The 14,381-nt window shown below is 40.8% G+C and overlaps 1 protein-coding gene across 1 annotated transcript; it reads left to right on the top strand.

Annotated features, from left to right (window-relative positions):
* The first annotated feature begins 579 nt into the window (after positions 1-579).
* On the top strand, positions 580-11,244 carry LOC116224007 (sterile alpha motif domain-containing protein 9-like). The gene is made up of 3 exons (XM_031582312.2): positions 580-833; positions 1,066-1,129; positions 5,447-11,244. The coding sequence occupies exons 2-3, from the start codon at positions 1,109-1,111 to the stop codon at positions 9,965-9,967; spliced, it is 4,542 nt and encodes a 1,513-aa protein (XP_031438172.1). The 5' UTR covers positions 580-833; positions 1,066-1,108; the 3' UTR covers positions 9,968-11,244.
* Positions 11,245-14,381: the final 3,137 nt, after the last annotated feature.

Below are 14,381 nucleotides of genomic sequence, written 5' to 3'. Positions count from 1 at the left end.
TAACTCAGAAAAACTCCTGAAAAGCTCTGAATGAACTCGCTCTGAATTTGAAACAACTAGCCAAGTATGCTTGCTAATTTTAATTTGAATCGCTGTTGGCATAGATATACATAATTTGTATGTATTATCCTTGGCTGTCGACATAGGCTAGTCCGACACCTTGGACTTCGGTTTCGCACCGCCCATTGACCATTACTTTATCACTCAACCGTCCTTCCGCATTAAGCCATCATATTTACAGTGACGTCGAAATCGACCTGGGTTGAGGGGTTTGAAAAAGTCCTCTTTCCTTTATTAACTACCAGCAATAACGGATGACTTGGATGGGTAAGTAGCCGTATGCTACATTTATTAGGCTAGTTTTTTATCAATGACATCTTGATGATTGCTAGGCTATTAAACAACCAGGAAAGCCGAACTGAGGAAGAAGGCTACGTTTTCTCTTTGAGAATTTCGAGTAGCTAACCGCAAACTAACTTGTCATCCACGGACAATGTTATATCGATATATGGGTGATATGGAGAATTTTAAATTCACAAAGGCTTGTAGGTTACATTTGCCCATAATTTTTTGTTGGTGTATTTGGTTGTTATTCCTTGTTTAAAGGAGTTTCCTTTTTAAGTTTAAACACTGTCAATAGCGACGTGTTGAAAATATAACCCTGATAAAATCACCTACCCATGCGTCAAAAGGTTTTTTAAAGCATATAAAACTATTTAACCGAGTTAGAAGACCCAAACTTTGTGATCACAATTTCCGAATACTTTCCACAGGATATTGGCCAAGTCTTGGGTAACAAGAAACTTGGGAACTCAGCCAGCCTACTTACAATGGTGAGTTGGAAGAAGAACTCTAGAATGACGAGCTTTCCCATTATGCAAATGCTATGTGTGACTCTGATAATAAACCTTTAGCAATATATCTATATATGGAATGCATTTTCGCCATGTCAATAATCATTTCTTAGAATCAAAGAGGATATAGGTGTAGCCTGTACAATTGTACAGTATTCATTTCTACATGGTGCATCTCTGAAATTCAATATCTTTACCTCTTCTCCATCAGTCTGAATAAAGCCCAGACGTGTTTCGACTGACTGGATTCAAGGATGGCTGAACATAAGGCAGAGGTATTATATTGTAGCCTATGAATTAGTGCTGGCAATTATGGAAGGCCGTCACATAGTATGTCATAATTATGACTTAGTATCTCATAATTATGACATCATATCTCATAATTATAACTTAGTAGCTTATAATAATAATTGTGAATACATTGAGTATATTTCAAATGTGGTTTTACTTATGCTGTAATCCTTGCTTTACTGGCTGAATTGCATGGTGGTTGTTCTAAGCAAACGCACACTGGAAAGGATTTTAAGCGAGAAGACACTGTGATGTCGGATGCACAAAATTGTTTGTGGCAACATTCATTCAGCAGCACCTTGAAACCTCTGGTCATGACTTGCTTGACTTGTCCTTTGCTGCTGTAGCCTATTAGATAGGATTAGATATGTGTACGTCATAATTATGAGATAGTAAGTCATTATTAATGAGACAGTAAGTGATAATTATGAGATAGTAAGTCATTGATACGAGACAGAAAGATAGTAAGTCATTATTATAAGATAGTAAGTCATAACTATGAGATAGTAAGTCCCTGTTAATCAGGAAGAAACCTTAAGCAGAACCGACGGCACATAAAGGGGGCGGGAAGAGATAGGAGGGGGGCAGAAAGGGGAGAGGCAAACAACAAGTGGTAAATGTACACAGCATACACAGGGTAAATGTAACACAGCATACACGGGGTAAAATGTACAACAGCATACACAGGGTAAATGTACACAGCATACACAGGGTAAATGTTACACAGCATACACGGGGTAAATGTACACAGCATACACAGGGTAAATGTACACTGCATACACAGGTAATGTACACAGCATACATTTTGTAGATGTACATAACATATATAAAAACATCATATGGTATATACATGCTGCATACAAAAACAGCTTAGTGGGTATACAGTGTGCTCATAGGGTTACTGTTACAAGGGTAAGAAAGAAAAACATGTTGATGGTGGCAATTATATATATTGCATATAAATGCTAGCATAGAGTATAGGGTAGAGTACGTTTACGGCACGGTGGTGATGGGTGCATGTGGGCCCAAGGGTTCTACAAGTAGATCGGTTGGAGAGACTGGGAGCATCCCACATTAAAGTCTAGACTAGGAAGGGTGATGAGGAGCAATGTTTCCACATCCATCAGCATTTGGATCATGCTATAAGAGAGAAAAATGTTGTTAGTAGACATCAATTTGATAAACAGATAAGGAGATACATTTAGGTAGGCAATTAACAGTAGATAATATGGCCACTTTATCAGTATCAATTAAGCAATAGGATATAGAAGGAGAGGGAGAGAGAGAGGTTGCCTGGTCAGGTATACTGGAATTTTATTTGCATTTAGTTTTGTTATGTTAGGTTTAGTTATGGTTGGCTGACATGGTGCATGAGCATGGCCGGATTAACCATATGAGCAACTGGGGCAACTGCCCAGGGCACCAAGACTCCAGGGGCACCAAGCAACCGATGTATTTTTTATTTTAAAAAAAATATATATGTTTCATTCTGACCCCACGTTAGCACAATTTGACGTTCCAACACAATGCACAAACTCAGCGAAAGAGGCACCAACAGAACGAGCAGCAATTTAGCGGTAATGCAAAACGACAGTTGAAAGAGTGTAGAAATGCGGCCACTTAAAAAAAAATGCGCTTGCAAAGGTTTGAACCAGTGTAAATCTGTGTTTTTCAGAAGGCAAAGTGTGTGTGTGCTGTCTGCTCCAAATGGTTCTGAAATGATAGTTTCCTTAGTAGACTCACTGCGCTTGCAAAGGTTTGAACAATGTACGTGTGTGTCACTAAATGCATAACCTCGCCGATGTTTTTGAAAGCCATTGCCGATTGTTTGGTGTGCTATAATTGCAATGAAGATTGATAACTATACTATGCATTGTTAAGAAAGTGCTATTAATGTCGCCATATACTGGTTGAAAGACGTAGGCTACTTGGCAGGCTTCTGACTTGTTTTTGGGCGAGTTCGATTAAATAAATAAAGCTTGATTTGTTTTGTACATGTGCTCATGTTCTCATTTTCTGTGTAGATTATAGCAGATTTAAGTCTGTATATCCTACTTAGATACCAAAAGTAAAAGTATAAACTCTCTTATGATTTAGACGAATAATATACCTGTTGAGATTAGTAATGATATTTCATTAAGGTCAACAAAAGATAAAACAATAGTTCTGCACTGTATTAAGTTATGATTTCTAATAACATAAGTTCACATTAAACATAATTTACAGCATATGCATTAATTACTTTGGCAAGTTTGCTGTGATATAAGCGGGATAATGCACTGGGAGCAAGTGAGTTATGGAAAATAACCGCACTTCAGGGGGGTAAACGGTAGCATCCCCCTGTCAAACGGTTATTTTCTTATAACTGACTTGCTCCCAGTGCATTATTCCTTACATAGGTTACATCAATGTATGGAAAATGTAGTGGAGCAGTATTAAGCAAAAAGTATAAAAAAACAATCAAGTAAAGTACAGATACTCAGAAATAATACTTGAGTACAGTAAGAAAGTATTTCTACTCAAGGACCAATACACAGGGGTGGGTATGGTTTGTGTTCTGCGGGGTGGGGGTAGGTGGGCACCAGAGAGTCACTGTTGCCCAGGGGCACCATGAAGTCTTAATACGGCCATGTGCATGAGGATCTTAGTTAGGATGGCAGGGATGGGAAGATACACAACAGTGCCCAACTGGCTGGTGATAGTCGCTACACGCGCCGTATGCTGTAGCCGGGATCCGTAAAGGCCCTCCTTCGTGCCTTCACGGTACAACATGTGCTGTCTGTAGCCCCATTTTATTGATTTTGGGGATTTTGTATGTGTTTAGTTGAGTGATGTGATGAGTTATGTTTAGTTATGTTGGCTGGCTTGGTGAATGGGGAGTTATGGTCATACAAGCGTAGTAAGGGTGGCACGGTACAACATGCGCTGTCTGTAGCCTGCACCTGTTAAACACTACAACATGCTCTGTCTGTAGCCTGCACCTGTTAAACACTACAACATGGCCAGATAAGGTGGGGAATGTTGTGACGTGACGCAATTATTCATGGCTATAAGATGCACTAAAGAGGAATGTCTTTAGTCTTGATTTGAATATGGGAAGGGTGTCTGCATCTCGGATGGAGGCAGGAAGATTCTTCCAGAGGAGGGGGGCTTAATAGCTGAAGGCTCTGTCTCTTATTGTGCTTTTTGATGGCCTGCACTCTGGGAACGAATCGATCCCGGTGGGCAAAAGGGGACAATTCATTCCTTAAGGTAGTTTGGAGTCAAGTCGTTTAGGGCATTGTATGTTAGAAGGAGTACTTTGAAATCAATTCTATGTTTGACAGGGAGCCAATGCAGAGAGGCAAGTACAGGTGAGATGTGTTCATATTTTGTAGTTCTAGTGAGTGTGCGAGCAGCAGTGTTCTATATAAGCTGGAGGCTCTTTATTGAGTTGTTGCTACATCTGGACAGCATTGCAGTAATCTAGTTGCGACGTAATAAAAGCATGGATTAGTTTTTCTGCATCTTGGAGGGATAGGACTTTTCTAATTTTGGCAATACAATATAGCTTAGCAGAAAATGTACCTGGGATAGCATTTTTAAGTGGTTTATCTCTGTTACTGTGAGTAAAGTTATCTGTAACGTGTAACATGAAATTGACCAGATTAAACCAGCTATGACAGCACCACGGCAAGTCTGTGATCAATCCTCACTATCATACACTAAATTCAAAAATGTCCCTCGGGATAAATAAAGTATCCATCTATCTATCTATCTATCTATCTATCTATCTATCTATCTATCTATCTATCTATCTATCTATCTATCTGTCTATCACCCGACCGCCTCTCCCCGCCCCCCTCATTTTGGGGCTTCCTCAGTTTCAAAAGTGATGTGCCACCACGGGTTAATGTCAGTGTAATGTCTGTTGCCATTTTAGAGGGGGTATTAGCGTCTTTGTCTACCCTTGCCCTGTCCTTTGTGTCTGCGTATAAGATCCAAGCCATTCTGCCCATTCGTCATCAGTTCCTGAATGTTCATTTGCATCGCATCTCTAATAAACGACATTTAATGTATACAAAATGCATTACAACCTATGATTCTAATAAACTAATTTTAACAAAGCAAAAAAGGCAACAGTGTTGCTAACAGTCTAGCAACTTTCTGTACCTAGTTCATTTGCCAACCGTTTCCACCAGTGCTTTTTATTGTCAAGCAATTGAACAAAATTGTTCACATGTCCCCATATCCTCCTGTTTGTTCTTCTGTCTGTAATTGTAATATTACAAAGCTTGACATGTATTTTTTTCTGGTTTCAGGGTGATGGAGGAGGAAATATGGAGGATCTGCCTGCTGGACAACTTCCTGCGGAGATCGAGAGCTGGTCTACAGAACATGTCAGAAAGTGGACTCTTGAGTTGAAAAATATAGGTGAAGAATGTGCTAATATAATGTACCAGCAGAAAATTAATGGAGAAAGTCTTTTACTTTTGGACAAATCTGATTTGATGGGAACAGGTATTCCATTGGGTCCAGCAAAACTGATAATTCATAAGAGGGATGAACTTGTGAAACTCAAAGCTGAGATGTTAAATTATCCTGGAGTTCAGGCAGGGGGTCCGTGCAAGCCTTACCCTTTCAATCGATTTCATGAAGCTTACAGATACAGGATTAACAGCTGTCTCGACATACCAGAGTCAGGGGCATTAGATTTGATTGAGCCATGTCATGAATTTAAAGCATACATCAATACAGGTGACACAACAAAAGAAGCCAAAATCAAGAAATTCACTGACGAGGTTGTGCGTTTTGCAGGAGCTTGTATGAACAGTCGCACAAATGGCACCATTCACTTTGGCGTAGGGGACTTGCCAGATTTTAGCCATGGTCAGATTCTAGGCTTTAGTGTTGAAGATAAAGAGTCTTTTGGGAAAGCTTTACATGACATGATTGAGGGCCACTTTGAACATAAACATGTGGCGGCAGCAAAGAAGTGCATCAAGCCACCTCGATTTGTCGAGGTGCTTCAATCTGATATGACATCTTCAGAGAACTATGTCATGGAGGTTGACATAGAACCGACATTTTCAGTCTGTGAAGAGAACTTCTTTCATGTCTACAACATGGACTCACGAAAGTCAAAAAGAAGCAAGAGCAAAGAATCTAGGGAAGATGCAAAAAAGTCTTTCTACATTCGAGACAACAGTAGCAGCAGAGATCTTCTTAGGCAAAACACTCAGTCCAAGCCTCTGGAGGAGTACACTAAATACAATGAAAATATATCAAAGCTGTCACAGGAAAGAAAGGAAGCTGAAGAAAAGCGCCTTTCCATTGCTAGAAATAGCGTTCAGGGTTCCAAGTTGTGTGAAATGATAACTGGTGGATCACATTCTTTGGATACATCCCATTTTGAAAGGTACATACTTGTAACCAACAAATCGCATCCAGTCCAACTCGATTCCTTGAGTTTCCTTTTAGACATGAACCTGACTGCAGTCTTGGACTTTGATCCAGAGTCTTCAGAGAAAGGTTTAAAGAAGTTTTTTGAAGATCGAAACACAAATGTCCATTCTCCAGCGCAGTACAAAATCACTGAAGCAGTAGAGGACATCGCAAGCAAATTGAAACTGACCAGAATCACCAGCTGGATTTTCTGCAATGGTGACATCAGTGGAGAGGAGCCCTCGGACATAAACTCCTGGTCAACAGAAAAAGGAGCTTCTGTTCGAGATGTCGTTTCCTTCTTGTGTCGAGGTGAAGTCCTACCTCCCAAGAGATTCCTTGTCATATTTCTGCTGCTGTCTGATGTCATCGATAGCAAGGACCCTTTGCTTGAGATCTTCAATACCTTCCGGCAAGAGCTCAGAGGACCCCACCAAATCCTGTGCATCTGTGAGAATGACCGATCTTTCATCTCTTGGAAGGAGCTTATTGAAGCTCGCTATGGAGACAACATTTCAAACAGATGCATTTCTGAGCTCAGCTTTGCGGAGATTAATGGCACTGTTCTCAGTCTGTGGTCCAGTAACCGTCGCTCAAGCAGATTTTTACCTTGCGGTGGAGGCAGCAAAGTTATGTTAACAAAGAAAATGGAGGGCTGCTTGGACACCCTGGATATTCTGTGTGTCAATCAATGTGAAGGGGGTAATGACGATAAGCTGTCAATCCAGGAGAATTTTTACAAAGGAGGGAAGGTATCATGGTGGAACTTCTACTTCTCTGAGGAACCTGGATCTACACCATTCATCAAGCGAGACAAATTTGATTACATAATTGACACGATCATTCCAGATCTCTGTTCCTTGACAAGACCTTGTGCGCTCTTCAACATAATGCATCTCCCAGGCTGTGGTGGTACTACTCTTGCAATGCATGTTTTATGGACACAGAAAGAGAAATTCCGCTGTGTTGTTCTGAAGGACAGAGCAGCAGATCCGGATGATGTTGCCAAGCAGGTGGTACAGCTGCTGACCTATGAGGCAACGGAACAGTCTACTGGGCTCCCTATATTACTGATGATCGATGACTTTCAAGAAAGGGATGCAGTATATAGTCTGCAGCAGAGCATTGAAAGAGCATGCCCAAGGAAGAGCACTGGGGGCACCAATCCCCAAGTCATCATACTCTGTTGCATGCAAACTGAGTCCTGGGGTCAGCATGAGGCAACAGTAGACACTGTCATCATTAGGAATGAACTATCAGAGCCAGAACAGAAACTCTTCCAAAATAAGCTTGGGGAAATGAAGAAGACATACAAGAATGTTGAAACATTCTATGGCTTCATGATCTTAAAGGAGAACTTCTCACCAGAGTATATAAAGGGAGTGGCCAAAAACACCCTGAAGAGCTTTAACATCAACCAAAAGCAAGCCCAACTCATTGCTGTGATGGTCCTTTTGAATTTCTATTGCAAAAATCCACCCCTTTCTGTTGCTCTGTGCGAAACATTCTTGGGTCTGCCAACCAAGCCAAAGTTCGGGTCTTGTAAAGTACAGGATGGCTTTGGGAAATTCTCCCCACTTGTAACTTGTTGCACTGTCCAGGCCAAAGTGGTCTTCAATGCTGTGAGAGTAATTCATCCAAGCATGGCTAAGCATTGTTTGGAAGAGTTGACAACTACCCACAGTTTATCAAAAGCAGAGATTGCCAACCTTCTGCTGACCACAGACCAGTTTTATGAATGTCTTCAGGGGAAAGAGAAACTTCTACAAGATGTCCATGCCATGCTGGTGAAAAGATATCACTCGCCAGAGAGTGAAGAGACCCAGTTCTCACCGCTCATCCACGCTATTATCAAGGAGACACCAGGGTTTGAAGAAACAGTTCTGTTCAATGCAGCCAAACGCTTTGAGAAAGATGCAATCATTTCTCAGCTTCTGGCCAGGTACCACTACCTGAAGAAAAGGGATTTCAGAGAAGCAAAAGATTGGGCACGAAAAGCAAAAGATCTTGATGAAGACAGCTCATATATAGCTGACACTTCTGCACAAGTCATCAAGCATGAACTGAGGAATGCCATTGTCACAAATCAAGATGATCCCATTAAACCTGACCAGCTGGAAGACTATCTCAAGATGGCCTGCTCTGCCATAGATGCTTTCAAAGAGACTCAAGTTATTGCCAAGAAAGAAGTTGCTCTGAGATCTCAGCGCAAAAAAGACTACACACCCTACAACATCAGTGGACGTCAAGGAGAAATTCAGGTGGCAGTGATGGTTATTGAAGTCCTAGAGAAAATTCCAGTTTTTTCCCTTGATAAACTTAGGCGAAGTATACTAAGTCACATCCTCTCAGGCAAAATACCTATCCAAGCTGTTGCCAGTAATGATCGCATGAGACACAAGAATGCATCTTACTACCATGTCCTACAGAACTTTGAGCCATTTTTGCAGAACATCAAGGACAACATGAGGAGGCAATTTGATTTCCTTGACAGCTTCTTTATCAACCTTAAGCCCTGGTTCTCACAGAATGATGCAAGAGAAGAGAAAACAAGGAAGGAGCTCCTCAGGAGTTTCCACAAATATGTGGACCTTTTCTGCAAAACAGATCCTCAAGAACTAATGGCTAATAAAAACATACCAACCGTGTACAGGTTGAGGCAGTTTCTGGAAATAAACAAAGCAGATACCCATTTTGGAATACTGGAATATCTTTCAGCAAAAGGCACTGATCCCACACCGCAGATGATAGTCCAACAGTACAGGATACTGTATACAACCAAGCATGTTAATTTGAGAGATGTTGTCAACTACATTTATGCCAATGTAGTCCTTGCTTGCGTCTGGCCACAATCTCAGTTTATTGCACCTTATGTTGAACTTCTTCAGTTTCTAAATCAGGTTCTCTTGCATCAGGTTCAACATGCTGATTCTTTGGCAGTGCATTTCATTGCTACTGTTATTCTGTGGCCGGAGAACAACCCTCTGTTCCCCACAAAACTGTCTGAGAAAATGGGAACCTGCTTGTCACAGCTCAGGAGCACGTTCATGAATGAAATGCAATCGATGGAACATGGAAAGAAACCTGTCGTCCACTTCTACTTGGGAAACAAGCAAGGCTATGGACGCTTGGTCAGCCATGGAGCCCTCACCAAATGTGGGAGCCCTGAACAGTTTGACAATGGACAAATATGGAGGGAAGAAAGAGTCAAAAGAATCCTACTGAGGGTCTGCGGAGTAGTTCAGCGGAATTGTATTTTGGCAAACACTTGTAATCCAAATGTCAAAGTTGAAGTCTGGCCCCGATACAAAAGCGATTTAAAAGTCATGGAAGACAACCGTGTGTCATTCTATGTCGGGTTTACCATGAAAGGCCCAGTTGCTTTTGACATTAAGTAAATACATTTCCTCATCGGTGGCAATGAAAATTGATCCCATCAAAATCACCAACAAATCGCCACCAGCAAGTTGCAACCAGTGTTGACGTTCTGCACAATGTTGAGTATGACTTTACAAGCATTCCATGACCAATCAGTGATATTAAGTCACTGATGTTCTTTTAAATTTCACTTAAAATGTACCTAAATCACCTAAATCCTGTCTCTTTATGCATCCATCCACTGGCAGTTGTCTTAATTCAAAGCTCTGAATAGTATGATGGCATTAAAACAATGAATAGTATTGTAGATCTGTAGATGCTAGTTACTTTTTAATTATTTTTCGTTTTTTTTTTAATGTATTTCAATTTTTCACTCTTTCTCTTTTATTGGAATGTCAAATCAGATATTTTGCCTATATTGCTGTGACACGTTTCTGCTCTCAAAATAGTAGATTATAGTAATTAGTTGAAGTTACATAGTGTTTTCTGGATTGTACTGTTTATTAAATACTGTTGAATGCATTATGATGCCACAACAATATCGCACAAGATCATGTATGATGAACTGCAAGCACTCCAGCTGTAATGGCATACCTATTGCACTGTTTTAATTTTGGGCACTTCTTTTTAAACTGCACTGACTTTTTCATACTTTTCTCTACATGTTTTTAAAGATATAACCACATAACCACTATATATAATGCTCTGTCGTATATTTCCATTCTGTATCTTTCTGTGAACTGTGAAGCACTTATTCGTTGCATCACATAACTATTGTATATTTTGATGTCACATTGCACGTTCATTGGGACCACCAAGCTTAAACTAAATCCTGTCTCTTTATGCATCCATCCACTGGCAGTTGTCTTAATTCAAAGCTCTGAATAGTATGATGGCATTAAAACAGTGAATAGTATTGTAGATCTGTAGATGCTAGTTACTTTTTAATTATTTTTAGTTTTTTTTTAATGTATTTCTATTTTTCACTCTTTCACTTTTATTGGAATGTCAAATCAGATATTTTGCCTATATTTCTGTGAGACGTTACTGCTATCAAAATAGTAGAGTATGGTAATTAGTTGAAGTTACATAGTATTTTCTGGATTCTACTGTTTATTAAATACTGTTGATGGCACAAGAATATTGCACAAGATCATAATGCTCTGTCGTATATTTCCATTCTGTAACTTTCTGCGAACTGTGATGCACTTATTCGTGGCATCACATAACTATTGTTTATTTTGATGTCACATTGCACTGACAGTTAAGGTAAAAAAATAAATTGATATTAACACAATCAATTCATTGAAACAATCTCATCATTTCCCTTCCAAATGTGATTCTGTATAAGAAAACTGTAGCGCTAAACAAACTAAATGAGTCAGGCTGAATCTTTGACATTGCATGAGCATGAGAGACAAGTATATCAATAATACTATTATATTATCATTTCTAAAGCTCTGGAAATCTGACTTCAATCATGAGAGAAGATTTCATTTACTGTAGTTCTTAGGACAGACCTCAGCTCAGTCCACAAATCTACCGACTTTTAAAGAATACATTCAATAATACTTCTGGCCACTAGGTTGTGCAAAAGCCAAGACTTAAAAGCTTCATCAGTGAACAGCACACCTATAGATACTCCTAGGGGTTGTGTGTGTTGGCCAATGGAGGCTGATTTGACATTATTTGTATTTATTTATTATTTCTGATTTGTATACATAGTCAGAGTGCCAATATCTGTAAACTGCACTGGTAGTCTCTTCTTTGTCTGTCCCTTACAGTATATTAACATTTTTAGTTACCATTTTCCACTGTGAGAAAGATTTTTTTCCAGGGTTGCGACAAATATGTGCTTACATTGTAAAATATTTTTTAAATGCAATGTACTGTAAAGCATGTTTTTGAATACACAATATCATTTTATAGTTAGTGTTTTCTAATGGGAGCCAGGTTTAAGAAAACTCTAAAGTCTGACAACTTTAAAACTCACCTCAGGAGGACTTAAATATCAGCAGTGATTTATTGCCAGATCTTCTTGGCAGATGGTGACGCCCATGCTAGGGCTCATGGGAGATGCCATGGCCCTGTGCATGATGGGAAATAATAGCCTTCTGGCAGCTGGCGGCAGACTGAGGGGTCACCGAGATGTAACATTAGTCAAGGCTGCCCCTACCTGAGCTCTCTACCAACCCCCCCCCACACACACCCCTACACACCCTTGCCTGCTGTGCCCGACTGCCTCTCACCCCGCCCTGGGTAAGGACAACACTCCCCCTGCCCCGGGGGAGCTGCCCTGGTCGTCTGGCCCGAATGCCCTGTTGCCTGTGTAGCACCTGTTTAATATGGATGAGCTGGAGGTGTCAGTCATTCAGTCAGGAACTTGCTGAGCAGCCACTGCAGTCAAACTGACACGGTCTTTGAGATGACGTGTCTTTGCCAAGCAACGGCTGTGGAGGCAGAACACTTGCCTTTTACTGGATTACATAAAATACCTTGAAGGGCTATGCAATGGAGCTCTGTACCAGGATGTTATTCTGCAATTTTACTGTACAGTATTACTGTATATTGTATGTAAAGAAGATTAATTCAAATCTGTTTCATCGTGGAGAGTATATCAGTGACAGACACTTTGACTTTAAGTAATAGACACTTAACTGCATACTTTGGCCTGCTAGGTCGTAAAAGTGACTAAAATGACTACTGCTCTGGTCCCCGTTAGGGGTCAGAGCGACTCAGGTGGGTCAGAGGTTACACTGAGAGAGGGTAAATTCACTCAGCGTGAAAGGGGTAAAAGCTTAGCATTAATCTTAGCGTTGCGTGTTCGACCAAGAATGAACGAACTAAAGAGGCCATAGAATTCCTCTCCGGATCACCTGGTAGGTGGAACGCTTCTTCACCACCGGTGACAAACCTCCTTGTAACAACAAAGACGACAGAGCGATACGTGATTCATTTGGAATATCTAAGGGAAAGTCAGTTTTTTTAGCCAGCATTCCTTTGCAGTATTAGCCAGAGTGACTCACCTGTAAAAACAACAAAACGAAGACACTGGGACTTGTTTCACAGAACCGCTAACCGACATGAATAAAGTGATTACACAAGACTGGTGTTTAAACGCAGTCGATGTTGGCCTGAGTGCGTTGCTGTTAGAGTTTATGACTACAACTTCATTTAACTTCGCTGTTATTACCTCAGATAGGGCCTATCAGATGTCCAGCGTGGAATGCAGGCGACCTGATGCTTGCTGACCCCGCGGAGGTAGCCCCGCTCCACGAGAGATTTCACCACTCCCTGAGAGGGTCTCCGGTTACTCTTTCTGATCCCTCTGACAGAAACACTGCTTTATAGCCCTGATGCCACTAGAGGGAGACCAAGAGCTGATTAATTGTCGTTGAAAAGGTAAGTCCAGGGTACAACAAACAACTTTCGATCGTCCACAATTGATGAGGAAGTCACCACAAATTTCTTCTGGGTGAAGTTCTATAGCCGTTGTTCTGTCCACCGCGTTTCTCTAATTCATAGGCAGGACGTTCTTGGCTGATTGTCTCACTCGGCGTAAGTAACAAACAACAGCTGTCAGCCTGGTGTCAATGACACTTTTGGTTGTATGTCTTGAGAAAAAAAATGTGCACAAAAATAGCTACGCATTCTACCTTTGGGAAAAAATGCCCTATAGTTTTATACAGCAAAATTTGCCTCAACGAAAATGTTGCCATATTATCTATAGGGACATCATATACTTACAGTTTTTCCAACTTTAAAAGCATCAGCTTTTTACATTTAAACTAGAAAGAATCTTAATTTTTCAGTTTTGCTGGAATATTATACCTTAAAATACACATATAGCTGGTGTTCAAGTGCCCAAATTAAGTAATATATTTGTTGCTTGAAGAGTGACTTCTCAGAACCTGTATTCACAATTACAAGCTTCAACCCATGTTGGTTCTGAAAACGGATTAAAGTCACTGTGGAAACATCACCCGTCCACACGATTACTTTTCTCCCTGTCAGGTTTTACGAGGGTCAACTTTTGAAGTGAGCCTAGAAGGAGTGGCCGTGCCATCAGCAGTACATACTAATCAGCCGCTTGAAAGGTCACGTTTGTGATGAGAGGCTCAGTGCAAAAGCCCCGTAGTCCTGCCCATCCTGCGGTCCCTTGTTCTTCTGAGTCCATGAGTCATCGGAAGCTCACCAGTTCCTTGAGCATAAAAAAACGTAACATGCCCGAACCCCCCTCCTACCATCCCCTCGGCATGTCTCCCCCTACCCCACCCTTTTTTTTTGCACCCCGCCACCTCGTGTGTCTGAATTACAACCTCTGTATATAGGCTTTGGCGCGCAATGTGAGGACTGTGATTGTGTTTTAATTGAAACAGGAAAAATAAAAGATGGCTTCCTCTGAGTGCGGGGTGGATTTATGAGCTCTGAGTT

The sequence above is a fragment of the Clupea harengus genome, chromosome 2 (assembly GCF_900700415.2).
Source record: "Clupea harengus chromosome 2, Ch_v2.0.2, whole genome shotgun sequence".
In the NCBI taxonomy this organism is placed as follows: Eukaryota; Metazoa; Chordata; class Actinopteri; order Clupeiformes; family Clupeidae; genus Clupea; species Clupea harengus.
The sequence above is the reverse complement of the archived record's forward strand: the minus strand, read 5'-3'. Positions and strand labels throughout refer to the sequence as shown.